This window comes from Acinonyx jubatus, chromosome B1 (assembly GCF_027475565.1).
Source record: "Acinonyx jubatus isolate Ajub_Pintada_27869175 chromosome B1, VMU_Ajub_asm_v1.0, whole genome shotgun sequence".
NCBI lineage: Eukaryota > Metazoa > Chordata > Mammalia > Carnivora > Felidae > Acinonyx > Acinonyx jubatus.
In genome coordinates this window covers 127,015,706-127,043,061 of record NC_069382.1, presented here as the reverse complement: position 1 = coordinate 127,043,061, position 27,356 = coordinate 127,015,706, and the positions used below count along the sequence as shown (strand labels likewise).

General features: G+C 34.4%; 1 protein-coding gene across 6 annotated transcripts in view; it reads left to right on the top strand.

Moving 5' to 3' along the window:
• The window catches only part of CCSER1 (coiled-coil serine rich protein 1), a 1,258,994-nt gene that overhangs the window by 969,210 nt on the left and 262,428 nt on the right, over positions 1–27,356 (top strand). The window contains exons 11-12 of one of the 6 annotated variants that reach the window (XR_008295692.1): positions 8,761–12,779; positions 13,029–15,301. The exons of 4 other annotated variants lie outside the window; for them this stretch is intronic. Coding sequence is in view for 1 of the 2 variants with exons in the window: in XM_027060840.2 (XP_026916641.1) it covers positions 8,761–8,806 (46 nt within the window). In the remaining variant the exon portion in view is untranslated. Of the gene's footprint in view, positions 1–8,760; positions 12,780–13,028; positions 15,302–27,356 lie in introns of those variants that run through there. One more of the 6 variants, XM_027060840.2, reaches the window with a different exon arrangement.

Here is a 27,356-nt window from a genome sequence, read left to right as displayed (position 1 = left end):
TAGGGACATAATGATAGATTTTTTAAAAGTCTGTACTATTTGTCAAAATGAAAGGACTACTGGAGATCCCTTCCAACTTGATCCATTTCACAAGAAGGTTGGTTATTCCAGTATAGACTATATTTTTACCTTTAAAAATGTGGACAAATGAAGGAAACAGGGAAATAATTATACTATCATATACCAAAACCATAATTATGCTTCCTGCTGACTTTTAACAAACCACCAGGATGAAAAACTAATGATGGGTGAGCAAGAGAGTGTCTGGTAATTTTCCTAAAGCACATTTATATTGCATTTTATAATGTCTTCCTCAGGAGAGCACAAATTTTTTTTTATTAACAAAGAACTATAAGGAAAAAGCGCTGCTCTCTTTGTGGGTATTTTTTTTTGAGAGTTTAAATGTTGCCTACAGTTTTATCATTTTAATAACATAACAGAAAAAGTTACTTGCACAATAAATAAATTGTATTATAGTTAACATTGTGTAGTTTGTAATCTTTCTAGTTTCTAGTATTTTAAAGGTATAGAAACATTTCTCAATAATAAGTGGCTTTGTCTTACTCTTTATCTAAAATCATTCTAAACTAGCTTATCCTTTAATAAATGGAACATTTTCGGAAAGAATTATCCAACTGTTCTCTCATGATTAAAGTTTCCTTTGTTTTTTGTTTTAAAAAGCATAATCCTCAATATTTTCTCCATGAAACACTCCAATACTGCAATTGTGAGATCTATATTTTATAAAACATAGTAGACTTTTAAAATTTTATATTACTATTGTTAGATTTGGAGAATACTGAAAACAATTTTAACTAGTTTAATCACTGTTCATAGAAGTGACTGTGGAGAGTAACTTCTCATGAATGGGGGGGGTGTGAATTCTCAATTCAAAACACATTATACTAAAATATTACAAAAGGAATATAACACTTATCTGAATGGCTAATAAGTGTAATTCTAATATTCTTTATCTACATTTAATCTTTCTGTTGCTTGGCTAAAAAGACTTAAAATTAACTTTAAGTGCGTGAACTGATATTTCTTGATTTCAATCTTACTAAACCATAAGAAAGAAATATCAACTGTAACTTATTAACATTTCCTTTGAGATCTCAGTAGAATTTTCAACAGCCACTGACTTCCAACTTTTCACTCATGAGAAAAATGAGAGGCAACCTGACCTGTCAAATACTAAAATCCAATTTTGGTTTTTAAATTATCTTTGGAATTTGGATTAATTTAGACCTTTTTCAGTAAAAGTAAATTATAATCTGGTGACTATTTTATTGACTATGAAAACAATTGAATTGAAAATTAGACTATTGAATAAACTATGACTTACATGATTATTAACTATCGTATATTGCTATATACAAAAACCCACTGGGGCGCCTGGGTGTTTCAGTGGATTAAGTGTCCAACTTCAGCTCAGGTCATGATCTCATGGTTGTTGGGTTTGAGCCCCGCGATGGGCTCTGTGCTGACAGCTCAGAGCCTGGAGCCTGCTTCGGATTCTGTGTATCCCTCTCTCTCTCTGCTGTCCCTCCCTCCCCACTCACGCTCTCTCTCTCTCTCAAAAATAAATAAAAACATGAAAAAAAAACATTAATATACCAACACAAGGATCTGAAGTACAGTGAATTAGGGAAATTTTCTAGATACATGAAGATTATTTTATGTATGTCAAAAAATTAATTTTTATAGCACATGCTTCTGTCAGACTTTCTACCAATCTTTAAAAATAGCCAATGAACATAATTCAACATTCATTTGATCACTCGGATCATAAGAGGACACCACAACCTACACATTGAATTAATTCAAATGCCCATTCCCTCTGGAAAGCCTTGATGCTGATGGTGATAGGCATTATTCACATTGTCTGGCTTGCTACTTTTCCTTGACTTCTTTGCCCCTAAACCTGTTTAATTTCATTGTTATTATTATCTTAAATATTATTTTTATTAGGTGAATGAGTTAATTATTAGGTAAACAGAGCAATAGGCATTTGAAAAGAATGAACAAAACTAAGCTGAATGTTTCAGAATGTCTTGAAAACCCTGAATATTTTGGAAGAAATGAGTAAATCCATAGGAAAAAAATCAACATTAATATTGCTTTGCAAAGAACTTTAAGCTCTAAAGCCACTTTAAATTAGAGTGTCATTTGCAGAGGATGCACTACTGTGTGATCAGGCAAGAAAGAAGGAGTAACATGCAGAAGACCCTTTCACTCAAGGGAAAGACCTTGGTCCTACGTCAAAACATGGCTAAATGAATGAACTTATGTGTGTTTTAGGTTAAAATAAAATGTTTAGTGTGGAGATACATTTTTGTAGAATTCTTGGATTCAGAGATTTTCTCTGGTAGTGATCAACTGGTCCTTATTTTGCAAATGAAAGGGCATTGATTTATTGTCTTTTATTATATGTTGCACCCTGAAGAAGATTATGTTCCTCGGCTGTGGAATAGGCTATGATACAATATCGTCCTTACTACTTAGAGACCATTGTACTTTCAGGTCCACATTTCTCTCATGCTTCTGAATATTTTGCATGTCTGATTCCAGATAACTGGAATATTACTCTACCTTCAATATACACACTTGGATATAGTTCAGATTTGCCAATCAAGACATAAACTTTACAGAATTATCTCCTCTTCCCTGTGTCCCACAATCTACTTATTTTTCCATTTTCTGGTTTTATTTTCTTTTTCCTTTTCTTTTCTTTTTTTTTTTTAAGGCCAGTCTGAGTGTTATTTGGGAAAGTGATAGATTTAAAAGTGATAAGCTTGTAGCAAACCTGAGGGTTAAGTACAGGTTTCTGAATTCTGCCATCATTGGGGAAGCATTAAAGGGTGTTTTTTTTTCCTTTTAATGTCTATTTATTTATTTTGAGAGAGAGAGACAGAGACAGAGACAGAGACAGAGAGTGCATGAATGGGAGAGAGAGAATCTGAAGCAGGCTCCATGATGTTAACGCAGGGCCAGATGCGGAGCTCAGCTCATCTCAGGACCATTAGATTATGACCTCAGCAGAAACCAATAATCAGAGGCTTAACCAACTAAGCCACCCAGATGCTCTGCACGAAAGGTTTTTAATAGGTATTTGTATATGTCAAGTGTATGCTTTCAAATGATGAAATTAATCTCTTATGTCTTTGCTTTTCATTATGTATTTTAGTCCTCTTTTTCTCTTTTTTCTGTAAAAAGTATGTAGTTTATCATAATGAGTACTTCACTGTCAAATAACAAAAAAAAAATAAGTTTAAAGAGAATGTTTATCTCTATCTCTACAAAAAAAATGTTATAAATAGCCTGTCCTCAGTATTAACTTATTTCCCCACATCTGTAGCGTGAAGAGTACTGACATTTAAAAGGTTTTAATTTCTATTGATAATAAATGAGCACACTGCCAGAGAAGACTAAAATAATTAGAGGGACGTTATGTCAAGTCTTTTAGGCCGTCATATTCACACACAGTGCATGCTGCTTCTTATTGTTGCAAATGTCAACTTTCTTCTTGGTAAGGGTCTTTGGGACATGGTTCACTCCATTTCAAAGTCATATAATAAAAGGAAAGGGCTTAGGGCAATATTTAAGCAATGAAAGAAACATAGAACATTTATGACTAGCTGGGAGGAACTGATTGCCTTTGGCTGTGCCTTGGGAAATCCCTAGGAAATACAGTAAGTTGGTGATTACTATTGTAAGTTAAAATGATATAAAGCATGCAGAGGAATTTGTGTTTTCCTTATGGGTGATACTATATTTCATATTCTCAGTGTACTTTGAAAGTTCATACTTACCTCTTATGTTTCTTACTGAAGTACTAGCAGGAGTTATATTATTGAAAATTGCAGATAAATTACTTTCAAGAGGGTCAATTTAAGAAAAGAAAAAAAATAATTTAAAGCAAAGTTTATGTAAGAAAACTTATATGTTTTCATATACCTCAATTAGATCTCATAAAACTAGTCATGTTTTAAAGTTAATGATAGCAAAGTTTGTATTGCAAATGTTTGTTAAATATGTATGGTGAATTTATTACACGTGGGTACTATGGTAAATACTGTTAGAGGTAGGTAAAAAAGAAGGGCATACATTTAATTTTCTCAAAGAATTTTCACGTGATTATTTCCTGAATAGAAATAGAAATGTTTAGATCCGGTTGCATTATTTGGAGGCTGTCAGAATGTGATTCGTTATTACCATACAGATGTTCATTTCTGAGTTTCTACCAGGTTGTTGAGAAAATAAAGGAAAGTATCTCACAAATCGCTGTAATTTTTTTCTTTTATTCATTAAAAAAAACAACACTTTTCTTTCTTCCCTTTCTGGCAGCTAAATATCTAACACCAAATCTTACTTGTTTGTCTCAATTTTACTGCACTACCTTCAAATTAAAAACATGGCAGAATTATTCTTGAAATGAGGTCTGAAATGCTAATAGTAGATATTAAGCCTGATTATCACTATTTTTGGTCATGTAAAGATAACAAACTGGGTACAAAAAGTGCAATCTATTTAAAGGCACTTTCATCTTGCAAGTTCTGTGCACTGCCTGGTTTGATTAATGAGAAAGTAACTATCACTTGAGTCATCCAGGGTGGTAGATCAAGGGCATGCCTCGGGCAGCTCAATGATCCAAGGAAGATTTTAAAATAGATAATACTTTAATATGTTCAATTTGGGTGTTTTAATAAAGGTTTAAATATCAAAGCAAGAATCTAAATAAGCCAAAACTAATAAGGTTGTTTCTTATATAATTTAGGTGTCTAAAATTCATACACCTGAATAGTTTCCAATTTCAAGGAATTGCCAAGTATTTTATAACCTACATATTTTGTGAACTATTGACCCATCTCTGTTAATTAGTCCTTGAGGACAGTTCTGAGTGGTATATATAAACTTAAAGGTTTACCCTTATAAGTTTAAATAGAAATTAATTAATTAGCTAATTAATTTAGCTTAAATAGAAGGAATGTAAAAATATTGATATTTATCAGACATATCTTGTCATCATTTAAAATCATATTATTTCAGCATTTAGAATGGTTATATCAATTAAATCCTACTATTTCCATATATACATACTGTGATGGGACAAAGGTCAATTTTTCTTTTATTTGTAATTATTCTAGAAGTTGAACATTCTTCTTCAAATGCTAAATCTTAAATCTACTTTCTTGAATAACTAATTGTTTCTTAAACCATTTCTTTATCAATAGAACTTTAATTTTATAAGGACCTAAGAAAAGGCAATGGAAATTCTAATTTTCTAAAAATTTCACTTACTTGGTTTCTAATTACATTATCTTTAATAATTGTATAGCTCTTTAATCTCTTATCTGCAATTCTGAGAGCCAAAACAAAAAAAAAAACAAAAAAAAAAAAACAAAAAAACAAGAACAAGCAAATAAAGTTCCTTGAAAACCCAAAGATTTTCTATGACTTATTTGGTAACCAAACCTGACCTGATCTAAATTAACAAGAAGCTACTTATAATTTCTTTAAATCACAGTGGGATTATCATATTTTTGCTGCAGAAATATTAATGTCTTTGATTACTCTAGCCCTAGAGTTAGCTAGAGGTGTTACTTTGCAAATTCTAAATAATACTGGATTCTGAAAAACACTTGGCCCAACGCTTTTCGATAAAGGGTTATTTAAGAATTTTTTTATATTCATATTTCCATTCTATGTCTGTCACTGTTTTGCTTTTTGGTGTGTGTGCCTGGGGCTAGTGAATAAGTTCTAAATTCTTATTCAATTGTAACTGAGATATTACTTTAACATTTTTCACAAGTAAGAATGGTGTTAGCTCTTACCCCAAACAGAATGTACATTCCTCTTTTCTATCTCTGGATTGTGGAGTACACCTACAATCTGTTTTTTCTTAAATGCTTCCAGAGGAGTAGGAAGATATTACGGAAGTTTATCATTTTTTTTGGTGCTCTTTAAGGTATTTATTTATTGCCTTTTTTTCATGGGATTCTAGTTTTCATATTTTTTCCTTGTTGCAGAATCTTGTGCTTATTTCAGTTCTTATTTATAACTAAGATGGTTTATAATGAGAACCAGCATACTCACATAATCCAGAGAATAGCCTCTACTGGAAATGTGGAAAAAATATGATATCATATAGAGATAATGTGCTTCAGTGAATTTTGTCACTTCTAATATAGCAATACATATAAAATAAGCACATGATGTGCTATAAACTACTGTAAAAATATTAAATAAGTGTAATGATATCCATGAACTACCCTGTCTGTATAGTAAAAAAAAAAATACAGAAGAGAAGTATTTCTCTGCTGAATTTAATAAGCTCCTGCATTTAATGTGAATGCTGGCTTGTTCTTTACCAAGCATTGGATGAATAAGTTCAATATTTCGATTTTGACATTTTATTGCCTTTAATTATTGTTAATTATTGCTTTAATTTATAGTCTCAAATTAGGGATGGAATTTTAAATCAATCCTTTAGAGAGAAAATGAGTTAGAAAGAAAATTATGTGGATGAACTGGAGAATCTAGGCTTAAGTCATCATGTTTCCCTAAATATTTCTCTTCCTGGTTCTACATTATATATCCTAAGCAATCTTCTTAAGCCCAATAAGTTTTTAACAATGCATAGTTTTCTTATGGTGCTTTCTGATGATTCATTATTCCAAACCAAATATTACTTTAAAAAATAATAATATTTACTCTCCTTTTTTCTTAACTGATACATATGTATTAGTTTATAAAGTCAAGGTCCAACAAAATGAAAACTTTGGAAATGAACTATCTTAGGTTTATCATTTTGGCTATATTTAGTCTTTATGCTGACATTTGATGGCATTTTTACTTATAAAAGATGCTATAGAGGTCCATCCACTTTGGAAGGCAGTTTGAAAGTTTCTTACAAAATTAAGTATGCACTTACTATACAATTCGGTAATGGCCCTCATTGATATTAACTCAACTGAGTTGCAAACTTGTGTCCATACATAAATCTGCACACAGACATTTGTAATAGTTTTATTCATAATTTCCCAAACTGAGAAGTAACCAAGATGATCTTTAACAAGTGAATGGATAAATAAAACTGTGGTACATCCAGACAATGGAATATTTTTCAGTACTAAAAGGAAATGAACCATCAAGCCTTGAAAAGACATAAAGAAACCTTAAATGCATATTACTGAATGAAAGAAGCCGATCTGAAAATGCTGTATACTGAATGACTCTAACTATTTAATATTCTGGGAAAGGCAAAATTATGAGTATAAAAACCAGTGGTTGTTAAGGGTGAAGGTTGGGGGGTGGGAATAGGTGGAGGATTTTTAGGACAGTGAAACTACTCTGTATAATACTATAATGGTAGATACATGTCATGCATTTGTCCAAACCCACTGAATTCAATGAAACAAATAGAGCAAATCCTTAGGTAAACTATGGATTTTAGGTGATAGAAATATGTCAGTGTAGGTTTATCAATTGTAATAAACGTACTACTCTGCGTTGGGGGGAGGGGTATTGATAATTGGGGGAGGCTATCCATATGTAGGAGCAATGGGTAAAGAAATAACTTACAAGATAAATTTCCTCATGAGTATACCTTTATAGGAACCAAGCCCATAATACTAGTGTTTACTGTGCTAATTAGAAGGAAAATTCATTAAAGCCCACAACAGGGATTATTTTGTGGATCTCTCATTTTAATTATTTAACTAGCCTTTAAAAAGTGAATAGCTCTTTAAACTGATTCTTAACTGAATCTAAAGTTATTTAATTATTCTAAAGAGGGTTTTGTTATTAGCAAAAACTGGAATACTAAACAAAAGTAAACAATTGTAACTATATCAGGGACTATTGTGGAAACCAAATGAGATAATGCTTTTCACATGCTAAGCATGGGAGCTTCAGAGAATAAATGTTCAATAAATATTAATTTACCTTTTTCAAATTTTCTTGTCTTTTCTAAGTTATTATATTTAGAATGAACTATTGACTTTCACAGAGGTCTATATTTACCTAATACTTAAAAACTTCTCCTTGAGTATACTATAATGTAATTTTGTGACAGAGATCAGTGTCAGAAATAAAAATAATTAATTTGAATTACAATCTGTGTTTGTGCAGAGCGTTGTCAACTGGAAGAATATAGCAAGTATTCAGCATGTGGTTGTCCTAATGTAGGTGTCCATCATACACCATTAATATCTTTATTTAATAACTTTCTCCTTCCATTTGATTATGCTGTTTTTCAGTGATTAACTTTTATTGATACACAGATGAGGGCCATTTTATTGAGGTCATTAGTTTTATTTTCTACGGTATTTGAGGTAGAAAAAGAAAAGAGCAAGTACTAGTACACTGCTTAGTTTAAGACTTTGAGAAAATGTTTGCATCAGCTAAGGAATTGGTGCAAGGGAACCTACTTTTTAAGGAGGCCACTTCATAAATATCATGTGCGTTCTACTTTTCACAAAACTCTCTGTCAAATTTAAATGTTCCCATCTTTTGCTGTAATTTTTATTTTATCTTCTTATTTTGGTGCATTACATATATTTTTCTTAATTTCCTCCATGTATTATCTTAATATATATACCTCCAAATACAGTAACTCAAAAGCCTTATTGAATAAAAATATTTTAAATCATATTTATTTTGTATTTCTTTTCATATTCTTTATTCATTCCTCCACCATTTTCTATTGTTACCAATGATTAGTTGCTCCAAAAAAAAAAAAATGTGTTTTATTTACAGGGCACAGCTTATGGAAGTGCTCCTGTACCTTCTCGCAGGCAATTATGTGAGTCTCTTAAATTCAGCTCTGTGTTGTAACCATGGCTATGTGTTCCTGTGCTGTAGCATGGCATGCTGAGACCAAGTGCCCTATGGTCAATATGCAATCCCCGATGTTGTATATTACCTACAATGTGTTCGTAGCAAACGGTTGGTTCCCTTTGCCTCTTCCTTATCTGTTTGTCATTATCCAGCCCATTTAAGAAAACCGCATTGCGATGTGGCCAAGTGTGTTGAAGCTTCAGTAATGACTCAAAGTCTGCGGCAAATATAGAAGAGGCTCTTAAGTTTATTTTCAGTGCAACCGTGATAGCAACAGTGATAGTACTTTCTGTGTCAAATGAATCAGTAAGGTTTCTTAAATCCTAACTTCTTTTTACATACTTGTTCCCAGAGCTCTTATATCATACACAGCTGTGTTTTTGCCACACAGCTAATGAGACCTCTTTCCTTGAAATGGAAATCCATTGAAATAAATCCGTTTCTAGTGAATTTAAAGAAAATTTGACTTTCTAACCACTTTAGTTTATTTCCAAGTCATCATATTTAGAAAAATTGAAAATAGTCTATAAATTTTTAGATAGAAATCCCGGATTTTACAACCTTGCTCAGCTGTATTATAAATATATGCACCTTGGCAGAGAGTCAGATATTTGCACTTCAGCTCAGGAGATTTCTGTGACAGCTTGTCTGCTTTAACATGAACTTTTTTCAGTGAGAGATGTATATGTAAATTTAATATGTAGAATCTCCAAAGTGCCATCAGACTTTGAGAAAGAGCTATTTTCATTGCCCATTTCCATTCATGTCTTTCCTCTTTTTCCACACATCAGAAAATCATGGCTGTTTACCACCTTTTATAGACTGCTGCAGCAATAAACCACGTGATTCTAAGTATGTGGAGCAATAAATAGCAAATAGGTCCATCTTAATGTGATTTTGAAGGTGATTCAAAGCCACAGTACTGTGTTTATAATGCTTTTCTTCCCTATCGGCAGAAGAAACATACAATTTGATCACATCCACTGAGGAGGATCTGTGAATCAATTACAAAATTGCAGCACTTTGCATCATTATAAAACTGCTCAAACAACAATCAAAATATGCACTTTATTATCTCACATTTCATGAAAGACTTTTGAATTTCTGAATTATTATGAATAAGGTTGTGGCAGAAAGATTTGCTATAATGAATAGAAGATTGAATTTAGATATTGCATTGAAGATAGAAGAATATCTATTGTTAGGGAAATATAGGAGGTATTGTTACTAGAAACTTTTGGAAATGTGAGTTCATTATAAGTGTTCTGAAAATAATTATGAGTAGGAAAATAAAGAATATGGAAGTATAATCAAAAATTTGGATTAATCTTATTTCTCACTTTCACAGAATCAAAGTGCATAGGAAAATAATATTAAATATTTGAGATTTCAAATAATTTGTTCTGGTTAAATAACAGTTAATGCTATTAAAAACAGAATGAAAAAAAAAATGATGCATGGTTTGTCTAAGTAAGAGAATCTAAAGTTGAAGTGTATTCTGTGCCTCAATATATAAACCAATATGGATATTACCCTCCTAAACATGTGGACTTGGAAATAGTAAGCTTAATGAATTTGGATAATTATGAATATCATATTTCCTTTTGGTCATGTTAAGTCTTAGGATCTCTGAGTTACGTATTAGTGGAGACTTAAGTATTTGTAATTGTGGTGCTTATCAAAGATATTATATTGAAAGAGTGAATGTTTTATTCTACATATGAATGTCAGAATATTGATTTTAAATATCTCTATTCCTGCCTTGTTCCCTAAAATCAATGTGAATTTTAAGATTTTAAGATATGTGGATATCTTACAGTTGGCTACTCACTCTAGTATTTTACATTAGTGACTATGTCAGAAGTGGTGACTAACACTTTCTCTAGGTTACAATTAACTAAAGTTTCATTCTTTCTTTTTTTTTCTTTTTTTTTTTATATTTAGTATCCAGGACTTCTTTGTTCTATAGCTGCCACTTTATTTTGAAATATATCCAGTTTCACAATTTCCTTTGGTGATAACCCGAAACAGAATCTAGCAACACAGAGGGATTGCTTACATGATGAGGTAATTAGAAAGACTATGAATATATAATGAGAGAATTTACATCTCCATCTCCCTAAGCATGATGTGGCTTTTAATTACAAGCCCACTCCAATATGCCTGTATTTGCTACTAATAATTGATCAAAGTTAAATTGAAAGTAATATAGTCTTAGTTAATACTTTTCACTTTCAGAGAAATGCTTGCGGAATGATTAACTTGGGGAACTGGGAGTCTTGAAAATTTATTTGAATGTAAACAGTACAGTTTTTGTTAAATACTAAAAGGATAGATCATCTATTCAAATGATGTTGACTTCTTAATTTCAAACTGGTTTCTGGTTTAAAAATCTATAATCAATTTAGTGAGTAAAGGGTTATCTTATGCTTGTAAGACCAACTCTATATTTGTGTGAGTTGAGATTTATAATATTTGAAAAAAATTTTGCAAAGATCTGACCCATACAGTATTATCTCAACACTTCAAAATATAGGAACTGATTAACATAGGTTATTATTTTCTATTGTATGCTATACTAAATACTATAAGTGTTCTAAATTACACAGCATACACTTTTTTTTTAAATATGAAATTTATTGTCAAATTGGTTTCCATACAACACCCAGTGCTCATCCCAACAGGTGCCCTCCTCAATGTCCATCACCCACTTTCCCCCCTTCTCACCCCCCATCAGCCTCAGTTTATTCTCAGTTTTTAAGAGTCCCTTATGGTTTGTCTCCTTCCCTCTCTGTAACTTTTTTTTCCCCTTCCCCTCCCTCATGGTCTTCTGTTAAGTTTCTCGGGATCCACATAACAGTGAAAACATATGGTATCTGTCTTTCTCTGTATGACTTACTTCACTTAGCATAACACTATCCAGTTCCATCCACGTTGCTACAAAAGGCCATATTTCATTCTTTTTCATTTCCAAGTAGTATTCCATTGTATAGATAAACTACAACTTCTTTATCCATTTGTCAACTGATGGACATTTAGGCTCTTTCCATATTTTGGCTGTTGTTGAAAGTGCTGCTATAAACATTGGGGTACAAGTGCCCCTAGCACAGCATACACTTCTAACAGGAATGTGTCTTACCTTTTTTCAAAGGAATATCCTAAAATTTCATAAACCAGCTCTAAAATTTAATAAACCATAAATATATTTTTGTAGAAAAATTGTGAACATCGTATTGCAAAATGCATGCAACAGTTCAAAAATTTTTTGGTTAAAATAATTAAATGTAAATGTTTTTCTTTCATTTCATAGCATGGCTTTATTATTTCTCAATTTATAAAAAGGAGTATCAAATATTTATATGCAATCTATTCAGAGGTATTTACCTAATTTAGTTAAGTCATCTCCAGATAGTTGAAAGTCAACTTAATTGAAATGGCTACACATGATAATAATATTACCTACCTATTCAGAATCAGATAGAAGTTGCCTTTATAATACAAATAGAACTAAACCGTATGTTTACAACATACACTTTTTTTTTTTACTGTTTGATAAATAGGTAGAGAATTAGCCTAAAAATAAAGGGAAACAATTTAGCTACATATAATTGAAAGGCTAAATGTTTCCATAGGACTTTTCACATTGTACTTCAATCTATCCTTGAAAATACAAAAGTATTCTATGAGACAGCAATCATTGTTATTCAGTTTATCAAAAAAAAAGTACATGTTCAGTTTTTCAAAGTATGTTTCCCTCTCATTTGCTTTAGCTTACTTACCCTAATTTTCAATCATTTCTTTTTTTGCTTTGCTTTTAGAGCTGAAAAGTGATTTTTAAGTTCCAAACGATTTCATCAGCAAGTGATGAAAAACAACAAATTAAGAGGAAAGGCAGGAGAGTAAACTATAATGACATTAATCTTAAAGTCAGAAAGAAGGTGTTTTTTTTTTTAATTTAAAAAAAAATTTTTTTTTCAACGTTTATTTATTTTTGGGACAGAGAGAGACAGAGCATGAACGGGGGAGGGGCAGAGAGAGAGGGAGACACAGAATCGGAAACAGGCTCCAGGCTCCGAGCCATCAGCCCAGAGCCTGACACGGGGCTCGAACTCCCGGACCGCGAGATCGTGACCTGGCTGAAGTCGGACGCTTAACCGACTGCGCCACCCAGGCGCCCCAGAAAGAAGGTTTTTAAGATGCTAGGCTGTATTTGTACAAACAGATTTTTCAAATTAGTTTTTCCACTGTGCCTTCTGATTTATTCCCTTTCCTTTTTGGTTTATCAATTTATTTGTTGTCATTTCCCTTTCTTTTCTGACTCTTATCATCCCACACAATATCTTTGCATTATTTATCTTCCTATTTTAGGTGTAACTTTGATTTTACTTGTTTTCCTCATTCTTTGATCTACTTAGAAATAATAAAGGAACATATTTCAACAATAGTGAGAAATAACAAAACTTTACTATCACTACCTTTGAAATACACCTTCAGAAGTCATGGCTGGTAGGGTTGCTTCAAATGTTACATGAGCAAAATGGCTCTGTATTCTTAGAAAGTGCATTGTGTCTATGTTTGCAGTTAAATGTACATATACATCTGGGAATGAGAAAGTTCTGTTCTTCAGAAGACAGGTTTCAGTCACAAAGAGAATAGCAAGAAAACACTTTAAGTGGCATGAAGAAATTATTAATATACAACTACTAGGAGACAAACTAGTATAATTGATTACTAGAAATTAGAAAAGATCCAAAAGAAAAGTGTAATCTATGTTATAATCTTACAGAAGTAAAACTCTCAATATTGTCATTCTTTTGAAACCAAACTAATGGTTGGTTTACAATTGAGCTTACAATTTTGAGCTCCTAAAAAGTAAAAGCTATACTCATTTAACACAAATATGTGTCATCTCCTTTGATTTATAGACAATCATGATTATTATTCTAGGTTATTGAAGTTATTTAGATAATAAATATATGCTAAAGCTATATGTAGATGTTTGGTTTAACTTGGGATGTAAAAAGCTAGAAAGAACCTGGTTCCCACCCTTATGATAACAACAACAAAAGAAAAACCTGAAAAAATATAAATCCACAACATTTTTTCAAATGTCAGGGAGCTACAGTAACAGGGCAACCAAGTTACCTGAGACAGAAGTAAAATGACAGTTTACAAGGAGAGACTAGATACAGCAAAGTTAGGTAACGGTAAGAATTCTGTTAATTTCTAATTAACAAATTGGTAGGGGTCGAATGTGGGCTAGCAAGAGGATGTAAGTATAATGAGAATGTGCACCCACTTATAGGCTCTTCTTTACAGATTTCACTGGATACTCACAACAACATCTTGCAAGATTCCTGAGAAAGTGTTCCTTGAGCTAACGATTTAAAGAAGGGAATAGCAGCTGCTGTAGGAAAAGCACAAAACTCCACCCAGGTTCTCCTTCCTATTATCCGTACAAAACAGACACCCAAAATACAGGGAGAACAGCAGACCCACTGATGAAAACTCACTGCAGTTGGGGCAATAGAAAAAAAAATCTTTTATTCCTGAGACAGGGGCAGGAATATATGATAATCCCAGAACTACAAGCAGGTGGGGAGGCTGAAGCACTGAAAGGCTGCATCTGTGAGACCCAAGGACACAGTGCCTGCCTAAGATTTAGGGTTAATCACAGGAGCAGAAAATGCCTCTCTCTATGTGCCACAGACTAACAAGCACTGGGTTATCAGTAATAGAGGAATTTGGGTAGGAATATTACAACAATATGGAGAGAAGCCCTCCTGGAGACACAGCACAAAGGAGAGACTAAAGATGAAAGTGGAGCCAACAGTTAGAAAAACCCTCTGGCAAACTATCCCGACCCTAAATGAAAGGTGTGGTTAGAGAAAATTGAAGCCTGTGGGTACCTGTAGCAACAATAACAAACCCAGTTCAACTCTGCCTAGACTGACCTAGATTCCCATACCAAACCTCTGGCAGAAGGAATGACATGCCTATTTTCAGGAATATAGTTTATTGACCTAAGTCTCTACACCTTACACAAGATGTCTGGCTTCCCACAAAAATTCTGAGGCACAAAGAAAATCAAGAAAAAAACAACACACTGCCAAGAGATAGGAGAAGCAACAGAATCAGATTCAGATATTGCTGCAGATATTGGAAATATCATAAAGAAGAGTGAAAATAACCATAATTAATATGTTAAATACTCTGATGGAAAAGTTTGATGACAAGCAAGAATAGATGTGTAATTTCAGCAGAGATGGAGTTGTAAGAATGAATCAAATACCAAAGCTAATTATTAAAAGCTCAGAAGGAGAGATGAAGAATGCCTGTGATGGTCTGATCTGGAAACTCAACAGAGCTGAGGAAAGAATCAATGAACTTGAAGATAGGTCAACATAAGTTACCCAACCTAAAAAATAAAAGGGGAGAAAAAATCAGGGGTGGGGGGGGGGGAATAAAAGAACAATAGCTGTGGAGCAATATCAAGTGGTCTTACTTAGGTATAATTGAAATCTCAGTGGGAAAAAGAGAATAAGGCAGAAGAAAAAATTGAGAAATAATGGCCATTAATTTTCTAAACTTAATGACATATGCCAAATTACAGATACAAAGAAGCTTAAAAAACAATGAACAGATAAAGAAGAGTAACAACAACAAAAAACACACCCAGACATGTCATATTCAAACCACTGAAAATCAAAGACAACATTGAAGGTAGCCAGAGGAGAGGAAATAAACACATTATATACAGAAGAACAAAGATGAGAATTACAGTAGATTTCTCATCAAGAACCCTGCAAATTAGAAGGTGGTGAAGTGATGTGTCTAAAATTGCAAAAAGGGAAAAACAAAGTGGCAACACAGAAGTCTGTAGTCAATGAACATATCTTCCAAAAATAAAGGTGGCATAAAGACTTTTCCAGAAAAAAACACTGAGAAAATTCATTGCTGGCAGGCCTTCATTACAAGAAATGTTAAAGGAAGAAGTGATGAAATGGGAAATGGAATAAATGAAACTAAATATAAACTTGGCCTTAAAAAAATCATATATAGAAATATCTGTTTTAGATTCATATATGATTTATGACATGTTATGATTTAATTTGTAGATCTTAAATGAGATTAAGTTATATTTACTACTAAGGTTTTACCAAAAAGAGCATTATCTTAGTCTGTTCTGGTTGCTATAACAAGAATACCATATAGGCTGTGTGGTTTAAACAACAAATGTTTATTTCTCACAGTTCTGGAGGCTGGGAATTCCAAGATTACAGTCAGCAGGTGGTGTCTGGTGAGAACCTACTTCCTGGTTCCTCATGGCTAGTTTCTTACTCTATCTTCACATGGCAGGAGAGGTTAGGGAGCTCTCTGGAGTCTCTTTCACAAGGGCACTAATCCCATTTATCAGGGCTCCACCCTCATGACCTAATCACCTCCCAAAGGCAAGAAAATACTATCTCATTAAGGATTGGTTTCTGAATGTAAATTTTGTGGGAATACAGGTGTATAGTCAACAGCATCATATTCACAATATTTTTACAGTTTATGCCTCCTACCTCTGTTACAGATATTTTGCAGAAATTTCTTATGGTGTATATATGCACTTAAATATCATACAGTTTTATTATGGGTATTAAAGTTAAAGATGAAGCAGAAACTGTGCACCCAGTATGGTATAGAGGAAAGGCAGGAACCCATGCTGTTAAAGTCTGAATGGTTCATTAATTCCTTTGCTATTCTATATTTCTATACTCAATGATTTGTATAATTTGTACTGTCATGTTGTTGCAGTCTTCTCTTACCAAAATTGCTACATTCTTTTGTAATTAAAAACTATTAAAATGCTTGAACTGTTTTAACCTAAATACTAATTTTACATTATGATATGGTTTAACCAAAATTTTTCATTAATCAAGGGACTTTTGCCTATTCTGAACTCATTCTTAAACAGAATGGCATTTAAAGATTACAAATTGAAGTACTAAATTTAACAGACAAGAAACATATTGTGGGATAATACTAGAATATAGAATAAAAGGAATATGATCTTACTTTCATATTTTCCTTTTAAATAATTCGTGAGCTAATTAAGTGAATTAAGTTACTGTCTTTAAGAATTAGGAATAATCAGAATACTCTCTTAGAACTTTGGAAGTTTCTGATCATTAAACTGGAATCTCATTATCAAAGTAGTCAAATTTTTTATGCTTGTTATTTTATAATTCTTTCACCTTCTATATGTTAATAAGTGTTTATAAGTACTCACAAGATGCTAGATTCTGCCTTTATTAAAATTTTCAGATAAGTGATAAGACCACTAATGACATATAGAGCTTATTTTAAGGCAATATATTAAAGGAATATATTAGTAAATATATTTAGATTTAATACTTGGGCCCAGTGATATAATGGATTTTGAGAGTGAACTTAATCTGTTGCGATTTTTCTTGAAGGTTCAAATAGGTTAAGTGTTTCCGAATAGAAAATATAAGTTGCCATAGGCTAAAAATATGAAATTATAAATACTCCTAGGGATTATTTATTTCAATCCATCCAACACAAATAAATTCTTGAGAGATTAAGCGATTTTTCCAAAGTTCAAGGATTAGTGGCAAAGCCAGGGTTCTAACCCATTTCTCTGCTTCTTCTTCCAAGGTTCTTTAATGTTTCTATCAAGATATCATGTCTTTTTCTCCCTAAATTCTGTGGGAAGTTTTCTTCTTTTAAAAAAAAAATTGAAGTTTAATTTTTGAGCAAGCAAGCGAGAGAGAGAGAGAGAGATCACAGGAGAGGAGGGGGAGAGAGAGAGAGAGAAAGGGAGAGAAAGAATCCCAAGCAGGCTCCCCACTGTGCGATAGTGACCTGAGCCTAAATGAAGAGTTGGTTGCTTAACCCCTTAACTGAGTAAGCCACCCAGGCAGCCCTAGGGAAGTTTTCTTTCTTCTGTCAAACTAACAGATGATGCCCAAGTAACTCTTGAAAGTTGAATACAGGTTAATCAATTGAAGAATGTGAAAAAGAACAGGTCCAGGAGGATGAAGCAGCATGTAGAAAAGCATGGCAGAGGGCTGAACACAGTTTCTTTGAGCAGCTGTACATTGCTCATAGGGCAGACAGATTGTAATTTGTGCAATGGAATTTCCTTGCAGTGTTGGAGAGGGTCAGTTTCTCTGTTAGAGATAAAACTAAATTCACAACAACAAATGTTATTTATTTATTTTTCTTTTTAAAAATAAGTGTTGTATTTTTGGCAAAAGACACTGATTTCTTATTAAAACTTAGGTTATTTTTCTTTATTCGTACAACATTTTGTTTAAATAAGCACTGTTAGATTTCTTAGATAACCTGTAAACTATTTTAAGTCCACTTGTCAATTTGTGAAATGAGGCAATTATGACATACGATCTAATCTTTATCTTAAAGAATTAAAGATGGTTGGATATGAATATAGATCAAAAAATGGTTGTTGCTTATTTGTTTTTGCTTCTTAAAGAACAATCAGACCAAGGAATTCAACTCCCTTAACATGAGTCAGGAAATCTCCATTTTGAGTTGTCCTTTGAATGCTACATACATTACTTGGATCCTCGTGGGAGGTGGGGGGGGGAAGTCTCATTATTGTTAAGGCAATGACAATATTATGTATAAATTTCAGTAAGTATCACAATTTTTGATCATTTAAAACATCAGTTAAAATGAGTTCATTTGTTGTCACACATATAATCTCTGGGTGAGTAGCATTCTTCAGTTTACTAAGAATCCTGATGTACAAACACTGCATTTGTATCCAAATACCTCCATGTTGGCCTAAAACAGATAACGTGTTAAATACACCCATTAATCTGCTCACCTGGTGACACGTAACTCATTTATTGTTCAAGCATGTTCATGTTGATCTGGCGTATTGCTCACTCCTTAAAAATGAAAAATATGCATCCTGTATAAATACATAATGAAACATCTTCCAAGAGACATAAACATTTGAAATTATGATTGGTCTCTGAGAACTAAAATCAATACATAATAGATCTTGGATCTATATATGCAAATTAGCTTAAATTGGAAAAATCTGACATGACCTTTAAAATGTGGCTGTATTAGGCCTCAACATAAAATCTAAGGAAAACAAACATCATCAACCATAAATAGAGGGTTTTGTTATCATTAATACAGACAAAAAAAAATTTAAAAGTCAAGAGGTCAAGCATTTAAATACGCCTTCATCCATAATCCAGGAAACACTTGAATTATTGATCCCCTGGTAGGTATAATTTATTGTGGAAATGGGCACATCAGTCAACGTAGCTCAGTGATTGAGCATTTTCTTGTCTGTATTATTACATGGTCTACATGCATCTTTCTTTTTATGATATATAATCTGCTTTCCCATGTGACATTTACAGAGGGAACATATGGTTAGGATTTGGGGGCCCTTAGGCATCTGATTCCTCTAGCAGTAATAATTCAAATTGGAAATCAAAAAGTTGACATTGAATTTTACATAATTTTCATGTGAATCTTGTTCAGAAAATCTGTCCATAAAAAATTAATTCATTCTTTGTTTTTAAATATGAAAGACTAAAAGTATAATTTTGGGAGACTGAAATTGCTTTGAGGAAAGTTTTCCTGGGAGACTCCCAGGAGAACATTCTCTAGGACCCTTCTGCTTTCATCCCCTACTCAAAAGTCTTGCTGTTTATTTAGAACAATGTTGTAAATATCTATAAATGCAACTTTTATTTTCTTAGTGTCCTTTTTTGTAGGCTTTATAGCATTTAGAAAGTTGATGGAAATAATAGATGCACATCCAACTTAAATGAGAAACTTGTTATCAATCTCTGGTCAACAGATTGAGGTAAATCCTTATGTTAAATCAAGAACTTTTGCCTAGAGTTACATTTTTATCTGTTATATGTTTGTATCTAAAATTAATAAGATATTATTTTAACTTATTTGTTAATCATTGCTTTTGTTTTAATTTACCTTGGAAAGGAAAAAATCATTCCTTATAAATAAATATGAATTGGACACTGCAATTCTTTTATAAAAACTTGCTGTTCATAATCCATTCAATGCATAATTCGGAGTAGTTTTGGATTTGTAGCCTCTGTCTCTTCAAAATTTTATTTTCTGAAAGATATTATTTAGGTTAAAAATGTGATATACAGTCAGCCTTTTTTGCCTTTTATTTACGATTAATGAGAACATGTTTCTTTGCTCTTGTGTAGGGAAGTAGCCAACAAAAAAGGCAAAATATTTAAAATAATAACAAAAAATAAAGTGAGGTCAGTCTGTCGAGATTAAAAACTTTTAAAAATTACGTGAGTTTTTTCCAATCTCTAAGAATTTATGGGTATAATTAGTCATGAATTATGAGCTATAAAAGCTTCCCTCTGGCCCTTTAGGAGTTAAGAGTTGAGAGTCCTTTCCCTTGTTTTTTCATTCCCTCATTCTACCCTTCATGTTGAGGTCAGTGTGGGTAGTTGTGATGGAGGGTCACGAATGCAAACGTTCAGGGAAGAAGATGAAAATTTTCTATCTGACTTCCTGACATTACAAGAGATTTTAAAAGTGCTGTGTAATTTCTTTATAAGTAATATTCACTGCATTTAATTAAATTTTTGCATCATGCTGTTTCTAAATCATCAACAATGCAGAAAATATACATGGAAATTGCCTTTTTTAATGGATTGTAGTTTATGTAAACTTATACAAATTATATTTATACTCCTTACTAAGGCAAGTATATTTTAGAAACATTCCTTTGGGAAATACTAGTTGTATTAGTGGTTGTCAGAAGGGAAACCAACATGTTTGAGTGCTGCTGGATATCAGACACCAGGGTAAATGGTTTATTTAAGCTATCTTGTTTAATTTTCTTAACAGATATAGAAAATGGGCATTAGCCCCATTTTTAAATGAGAAATATAACTCTCATAGTGACTATATGCCTATAGCCATTTCCTAGAGCTGCCATAACAAACGTTCACAAACTTGGTGGCTTAAAAGAGTAAGAATTTATTCTCTCACAGTTCTGGAGGTCAGAAGTCTCAAATAAAGATGTGCATGGTTGGTTCCTTCTTGAAGGCTCACAAGAAAATCTATGGCATGCCTATCTCATAGCTTCTGGTGGCTGCTCGCAATTCTTGGTATTTGGCTTGTGAACTTTTTCCAATCTCTGCTTGCATTTTCACATGGCCTTCCTCTCTGTGTGGCCCTCTGTCTTCCTTTTCTGTCTTTTATAAGGACATTAGATTTGGAGACCACTGTAATTCCAAGATGATGCCATCTCATCTCAAGATCATTAACTTGGGGTGTCTGGGTGGCCCAGTCAGCTGAGCGTCTGACTTTGACTCAGGTCTTGAACTCACTGCTTGTGAGTCCGAGCCCCTCGTTGGGCTCTGTGCTGACAGCTTGCAGCTTGGAGACTGCTTTGGATTCTGTCTCTGTTTCTCTGTTCCTCCCCTGCTCATTCTCTGTCTCTGTCTCTGTCTCTCTTTAATATAAATAAACATTAAACATTTTTTAAAAAGATAATTAACTTCATTATACCTGTAAAGGTTCTATTTCCAGATAAAGTCACAGAATGAATTGGATTACCATTTGGAAATATATTTTGGGGGTGACTATTCAGCCCAGTACAATGTGCAATGGCAGAGTCAGAATTCAACTTCTGTTTTTTTTGTTTTGTTTTGTTTTGTTTTCTGACTTTGGAATACAAATACTTTCCATTGTTCTAAACCAACTCGAAAAATATGGCCCAGGTTCCATATTAGAAACAAGATAGTACTCTTTTTTTTTTTTAATTATAAGGACGAATTTTATTTATTTTTATTTTTTTCCCAATATATGAAATTTATTGTCAAATTGGTTTCCATACAACACCCAGTGCTCATCCCAAAAGGTGCCCTCCTCAATATCCATCACCCACCCTCCCTTCCCTCCCACCCCCATCAACCCTCAGTTTGTTCTCAGTTTTTAAGAGTCTCTTATGCTTTGGCTCTTTCCCACTCTAACCTCTTTTTTCTTTTTCTTTTTTTTTCCATCCCCTCCCCCATGAGTTTCTGTTAAGTTTCTCAGGATCCACATAAGAGTGAAACCATATGGTATCTGTCTTTCTCTGTATGGCTTATTTCACTTAGCATCACACTCTCCAGTTCCATCCACGTTGCTACAAAAGGCCATATTTCGTTCTTTCTCATTGCCATGTAGTACTCCATTGTGTATATAAACCACAATTTCTTTATCCATTCATCAGTTGATGGACATTTAGGCTCTTTCCACAATTTGGCTATTGTTGAGAGTGCTGCTATAAACATTGGGGTACAAGTGCCCCTATGCATCAGTACTCCTGTATCCCTTGGGTAAATTCCTAGCAGTGCTATTGCTGGATCATAGGGTAGGTCTATTTTTAATTTTCTGAGGAACCTCCACACTGTTTTCCAGAGTGGCGGCACCAATTTGCATTCCCACCAACAGTGCAAGAGGGTTCCCGTTTCTCCACATCCTCTCCAGCATCTATAGTCTCCTGATTTGTTCATTTTCGCCACTCTGACTGGCGTGAGGTGATATCTAAGTGTGGTTTTGATTTGTATTTCCCTGATGAGGAGCGACGCTGAACATCTTTTCATGTGCCTGTTGGCCATCCGGATGTCTTCTTTAGAGAAGTGTCTATTCATGTTTTCTGCCCATTTCTTCACTGGGTTATTTGTTTTTCGGATGTGGAGTTTGGTGAGCTCTTTATAAATTTTGATACTAGCCCTTTGTCCGATATGTCATTTGCAAATATCTTTTCCCATTCCATTGGTTGCCTTTTAGTTTTGTTGGTTGTTTCCTTTGCTGTGCAGAAGCTTTTTATCTTCATAAGGTCCCAGTAATTCATTTTTGCTTTTAATTCCCTTGCCTTTGGGGATGTGTCGAGTAAGAGATTGCTATGGCTGAGGTCAGAGAGGTCTTTTCCTGCTTTCTCCTCTAGGGTTTTGATGGTGTCCTGTCTCACATTCAGGTCCTTTATCCATTTTGAGTTTATTTTTGTGAATGGTGTCAGAAAGTGGTCTAGTTTCAACCTTCTGCATGTTGCTGTCCAGTTCTCCCAGCACCATTTGTTAGAGACTGTCTTTTTTCCACTGGATGTTCTTTCCTGTTTTGTCAAAGATTAGTTGGCCATACGTTTGTGGGTCTAGTTCTGGGGTTTCTATTCTATTCCATTGGTCTATGTGTCTGTTTTTGTGCCAATACCATGCTGTCTTGATGATGACAGCTTTGTAGTGGAGGCTAAAGTCTGGGATTGTGATGCCTCCTGCTTTGGTCTTCTTCTTCAAAATTACTTTGGCTATTCGGGGCCTTTTGTGTTTCCATACAAACTTTAGGATTGCTTGTTCTAGCTTGGAGAAGAATGCTGGTGCAATTTTGGTTGGGATTGCATTGAATGTGTAGATAGCTTTGGGTAGTATTGACATTTTGACAATATTTATTCTTCCCATCCATGAGCAGGGAATGTCTTTCCATTTCTTTATATCTTCTTCAATTTCCTTCATAAGCTTTCTATAGTTTTCTGCATACAGATCTTTTACATCTTTGGTTAGATATATTCCTAGGTATTTTATGCTTCTTGGTGCAATTGTGAACGGGATCAGCTCTTTACTTGTCTTTCTGTTGCTTCATTGTTAGTGTATAAGAATGCAACTGATTTCTGTACATTGATTTTGTATCCTGCAACTTTGCTGAATTCATGTATCAGTTCTAGCAGACTTTTGGTGGAGTCTATCGGATTTTCCATGTATAATATCATGTCATCTGCAAAAAGCGAAAGCTTGACTTCATCTTTGCCAATTTTGATGCCTTTGATTTCCTTTTGTTGTCTGATTGCTGAAGCTAGAACTTCCAGCACTATGTTAAACAACAGCGGTGAGAGTGGGCATCCCTGTCGTGTTCCTGATCTCAGGGAAGAAGCTCTCAGTTTTTCCCCATTGAGGATGATGTTAGCTGTGGGCTTTTCATAAATGGCTTTTATGATGTGTAAGTATGTTCCTTCTATCCCGACTTTCTCAAGGGTTTTTATTAAGAAAGGGTGCTGGATTTTGTCAAAGGCCTTTTCTGCATTGATTGACAGGATCATATGGTTCTTCTCTTTTCTTTTATTAATGTGATGTATCACGTTGATTGATTTGCGAATGTTGAACCAGCCCTGCATCCCAGGAATGAATCCCACTTGATCATGGTGAATAATTCTTTTTATATGCTGTTGAATTAGATTTGCTAGTATGTTACTGAGAATTTTTGCATCCATATTCATCAGGGATATTGGCCTGTAGTTCTCTTTTTTTACTGGGTCTCTGTCTGGTTTAGGAATCAAAGTAATACTGGCTTCATAGAATGAGTCTGGAAGTTTTCCTTCCCTTTCTATTTCATGGAATAGCTTGAGAAGGATAGGTATTATCTCTGCTTAAACGTCTGGTAGAACTCCCCTGGGAAGCCATCTGGTCCTGGACTCTTATTTGTTGGGAGATTTTTTTTTAATTTTTTTTTTAACGTTTATTTATTTTGAGACAGAGAGAGACAGAGCATGAACGGGGGAGGGGCAGAGAAAGAGGGAGACACAGAATCGGAAGCAGGCTCCAGGCTCTGAGCCATCAGCCCAAAGCCCGACGCGGGGCTCGAACTCACGGACCGTGAGATCGTGACCTGAGCTGAAGTCGGACGCTTAACTGACTGAGCTACCCAGGCGCCCCTGTTGGGAGTTTTTTGATAACCGGTTCAATTTCTTCGCTGGTTATGGGTCTGTTCAAGCTTTCTATTTCCTCCTGATTGAGTTTTGGAAGAGGGTGGTTGTTTAGGAATTTGTCCACTTCTTCCAGGTTGTCCAATTTGTTGGCATATAATTTTTCATAGTATTCCCTGATAATTGCTTGTATCTCTGAGGGATTGGTTGTAATAATTCCATTTTCATTCATGATTTTATCTATTTGGGTCATCTCCCTTTTCTTTTTGAGAAGTAGAGGTTTGTCAATTTTGTTTATTTTTTCAAAAAACCAACTCTTGGTTTCGTTGATCTGCTCTACAGTTTTTTTAGATTCTACATTGTTTGTTTCTGTTCTGATCTTTATTATTTCTCTTCTTTTGCTGGGTTTAGGCTGCCTTTGCTGTTCTGCTTCTATTTCCTTTAGGTGTGCTGTTAGATTTTGTATTTGGGATTTTTCTTGTTTCTTGAGATAGGCCTGGATTGCAATGTATTTTCCTCTCAGGACTGCCTTCGCTGCATCCCAAAGCGTTTGTATTTTTGTATTTTCATTTTCATTTGTTTCCATATATTTTTTAATTTCTTCTCTAATTGCCTGGTTGACCCACTCATTCTTTAGTAGGGTGTTCTTTAACCTCCATGTTTTTGGAGGTTTTCCAGACTTTTTCCTGTGGTTGATTTCAAGCTTCGTGGCATTGTGGTCTGAAAGTATGCATGGTATAATTTCAATTCTTGTATACTTATGAAGGGCTGTTTTGTGACTCAGTATGTGATCTATCTTGGAGAATGTTCCATGTGTACTCAAGAAGAAAGTATATTCTGTTGCTTTGGGATGCACAGTTCTAAATATATCTGTCAAGTCCATCTGATCCAATGTGTCATTCAGGGCCCTTGTTTCTTTATTGACCGTGTGTCTAGATGATCTATCCATTTCTGCAAGTGGAGTGTTAATGTCCCCTGCAATTACCACATTCTTATCAATAAGGTTGCTTATGTTTGTGAGTAATTGTTTTATATATTTTGGGGCTCCGGTATTCGGCGCATAGACATTTATAACTGTTAGCTCTTCCTGATGGATAGACCCTGTAATTATTATATAATGCCCTTCTTCATCTCTTGTGACAGCCTTTAATTTAAAGTCTAGTTTGTCTGATATAAGTATGGCTACTCCAGCCTTCTTTTGGCTTCCAGTAGCATGATAAATAGTTCTCCATCCCTTCACTCTCAATCTAAAGGTGTCCTCAGATCTAAAATGAGTCTCTTGTAGACAGCAAATAGATGGGTCTTGTTTTTTTATCCATTCTGATACCCTATGTCTTTTGGTTGGCACATTTAATCCATTTACATTCAGTGTTATTATAGAAAGATACGGGTTTAGAGTGATTGTGATGTCTGTATGTTGTATGCTTGTAGCAATGTCTCTGGTATTTTGTCTCATAGGATCCCCCTTAGGATCTCTTGTAGGGCTGGTTTAGTGGTGACAAATTCCTTCAGTTTTTGTTTGTTTGGGAAGACCTTTATCTCTCCTTCTATTCTAAATGACAGACTTGCTGGATAAAGGATTCTTGGCTGCATATTTTTTTCTGTTTAATACATTGAAGATCTCGTGCCAATCCTTTCAGGCCTGCCAAGTTTCAAAAGAGAGATCAGTCACGAGTCTTATAGGTCTCCCTTTATAAATTAGGACACGTTTATCCCTTGCTGCTTTCAGAATTTTCTCTTTATCCTTGTATTTTGCCAGTTTCACTATGATATGTCATGCAGAAGATCGATTCAAGTTACATCTGAAGGGAGTTCTCTGTGCCTCTTGGATTTCAATGCCTTTTTCCCTCCCCAGTTCAGGGAAGTTCTCAGCTATTATTTCTTCAAGTACCCCTTCAGCACCTTTCCCTCTCTCTTCCTCCTCTGGGATACCAATTATGCGTATATTATTTCTTTTTAGTGTGTCACTTAGTTCTCTAATTTTCCCCTCATACTCCTGGAATTTTTTCTCTCTCTTTTTCTCAGCTTCCTCTTTTTCCATGACTTTATCTTCTAGTTCACCTATTCTCTCCTCTGCCTCTTCAATACGAGCCGTCGTTGTTTCCATTTTGTTTTGCATTTCGTTTAAAGCATTTTTCAGCTCCTCCTGACTGTTCCTGAGTCCCTTGATCTCTGTAGCAAGAGATTCTCTGCTCTCCTCTATACTGTTTTCAAGCCCAGCGATTAATGTTATGACTATTATTCTAAATTCACTTTCTGTTATATTATTTAAATCCTTTTTGATCAGTTCATTAGCTGTTGTTATTTCCTGGAGATTCTTTTGAGGGGAATTCTTCCGTTTGGTCATTTTGGATAGTCCCTGGAGTGGTGCGGACCTGCAGGGCACTTCCCCTGTGCTGTGGTGTATAACTGGAGTTGGTGGGCAGAGTCACAGTCAGACCTGACGTCTGCCCTGGCCCACTGCTGGGGCCACAGACTGGTGTGTGCCTTCTCTTCCCCTCTCCTAGGGGCGGGATTCACTGTGGGGTGGCGTGGCCCGTCTGGGCTACTTGCACACTGCCAGGCTTGTGGAGCTGGGAATCTGGCGTATTAGCTGGGGTGGGTAGGCAAGTTGCAAGGGGGCAGGAGGGGCAGGCTTGGGTTAGTTAGGCAGGTGTAGGTGGAATCTAAGTGATCAGCAGGATGTGCGGTGAGCCCAGCATCCTCCTAAGCCATCATCTTCCTGAACTATATCACAAGATAGTACTCTTAACAAGATAACTAAACGGCCCCTGACTTTGAGGGG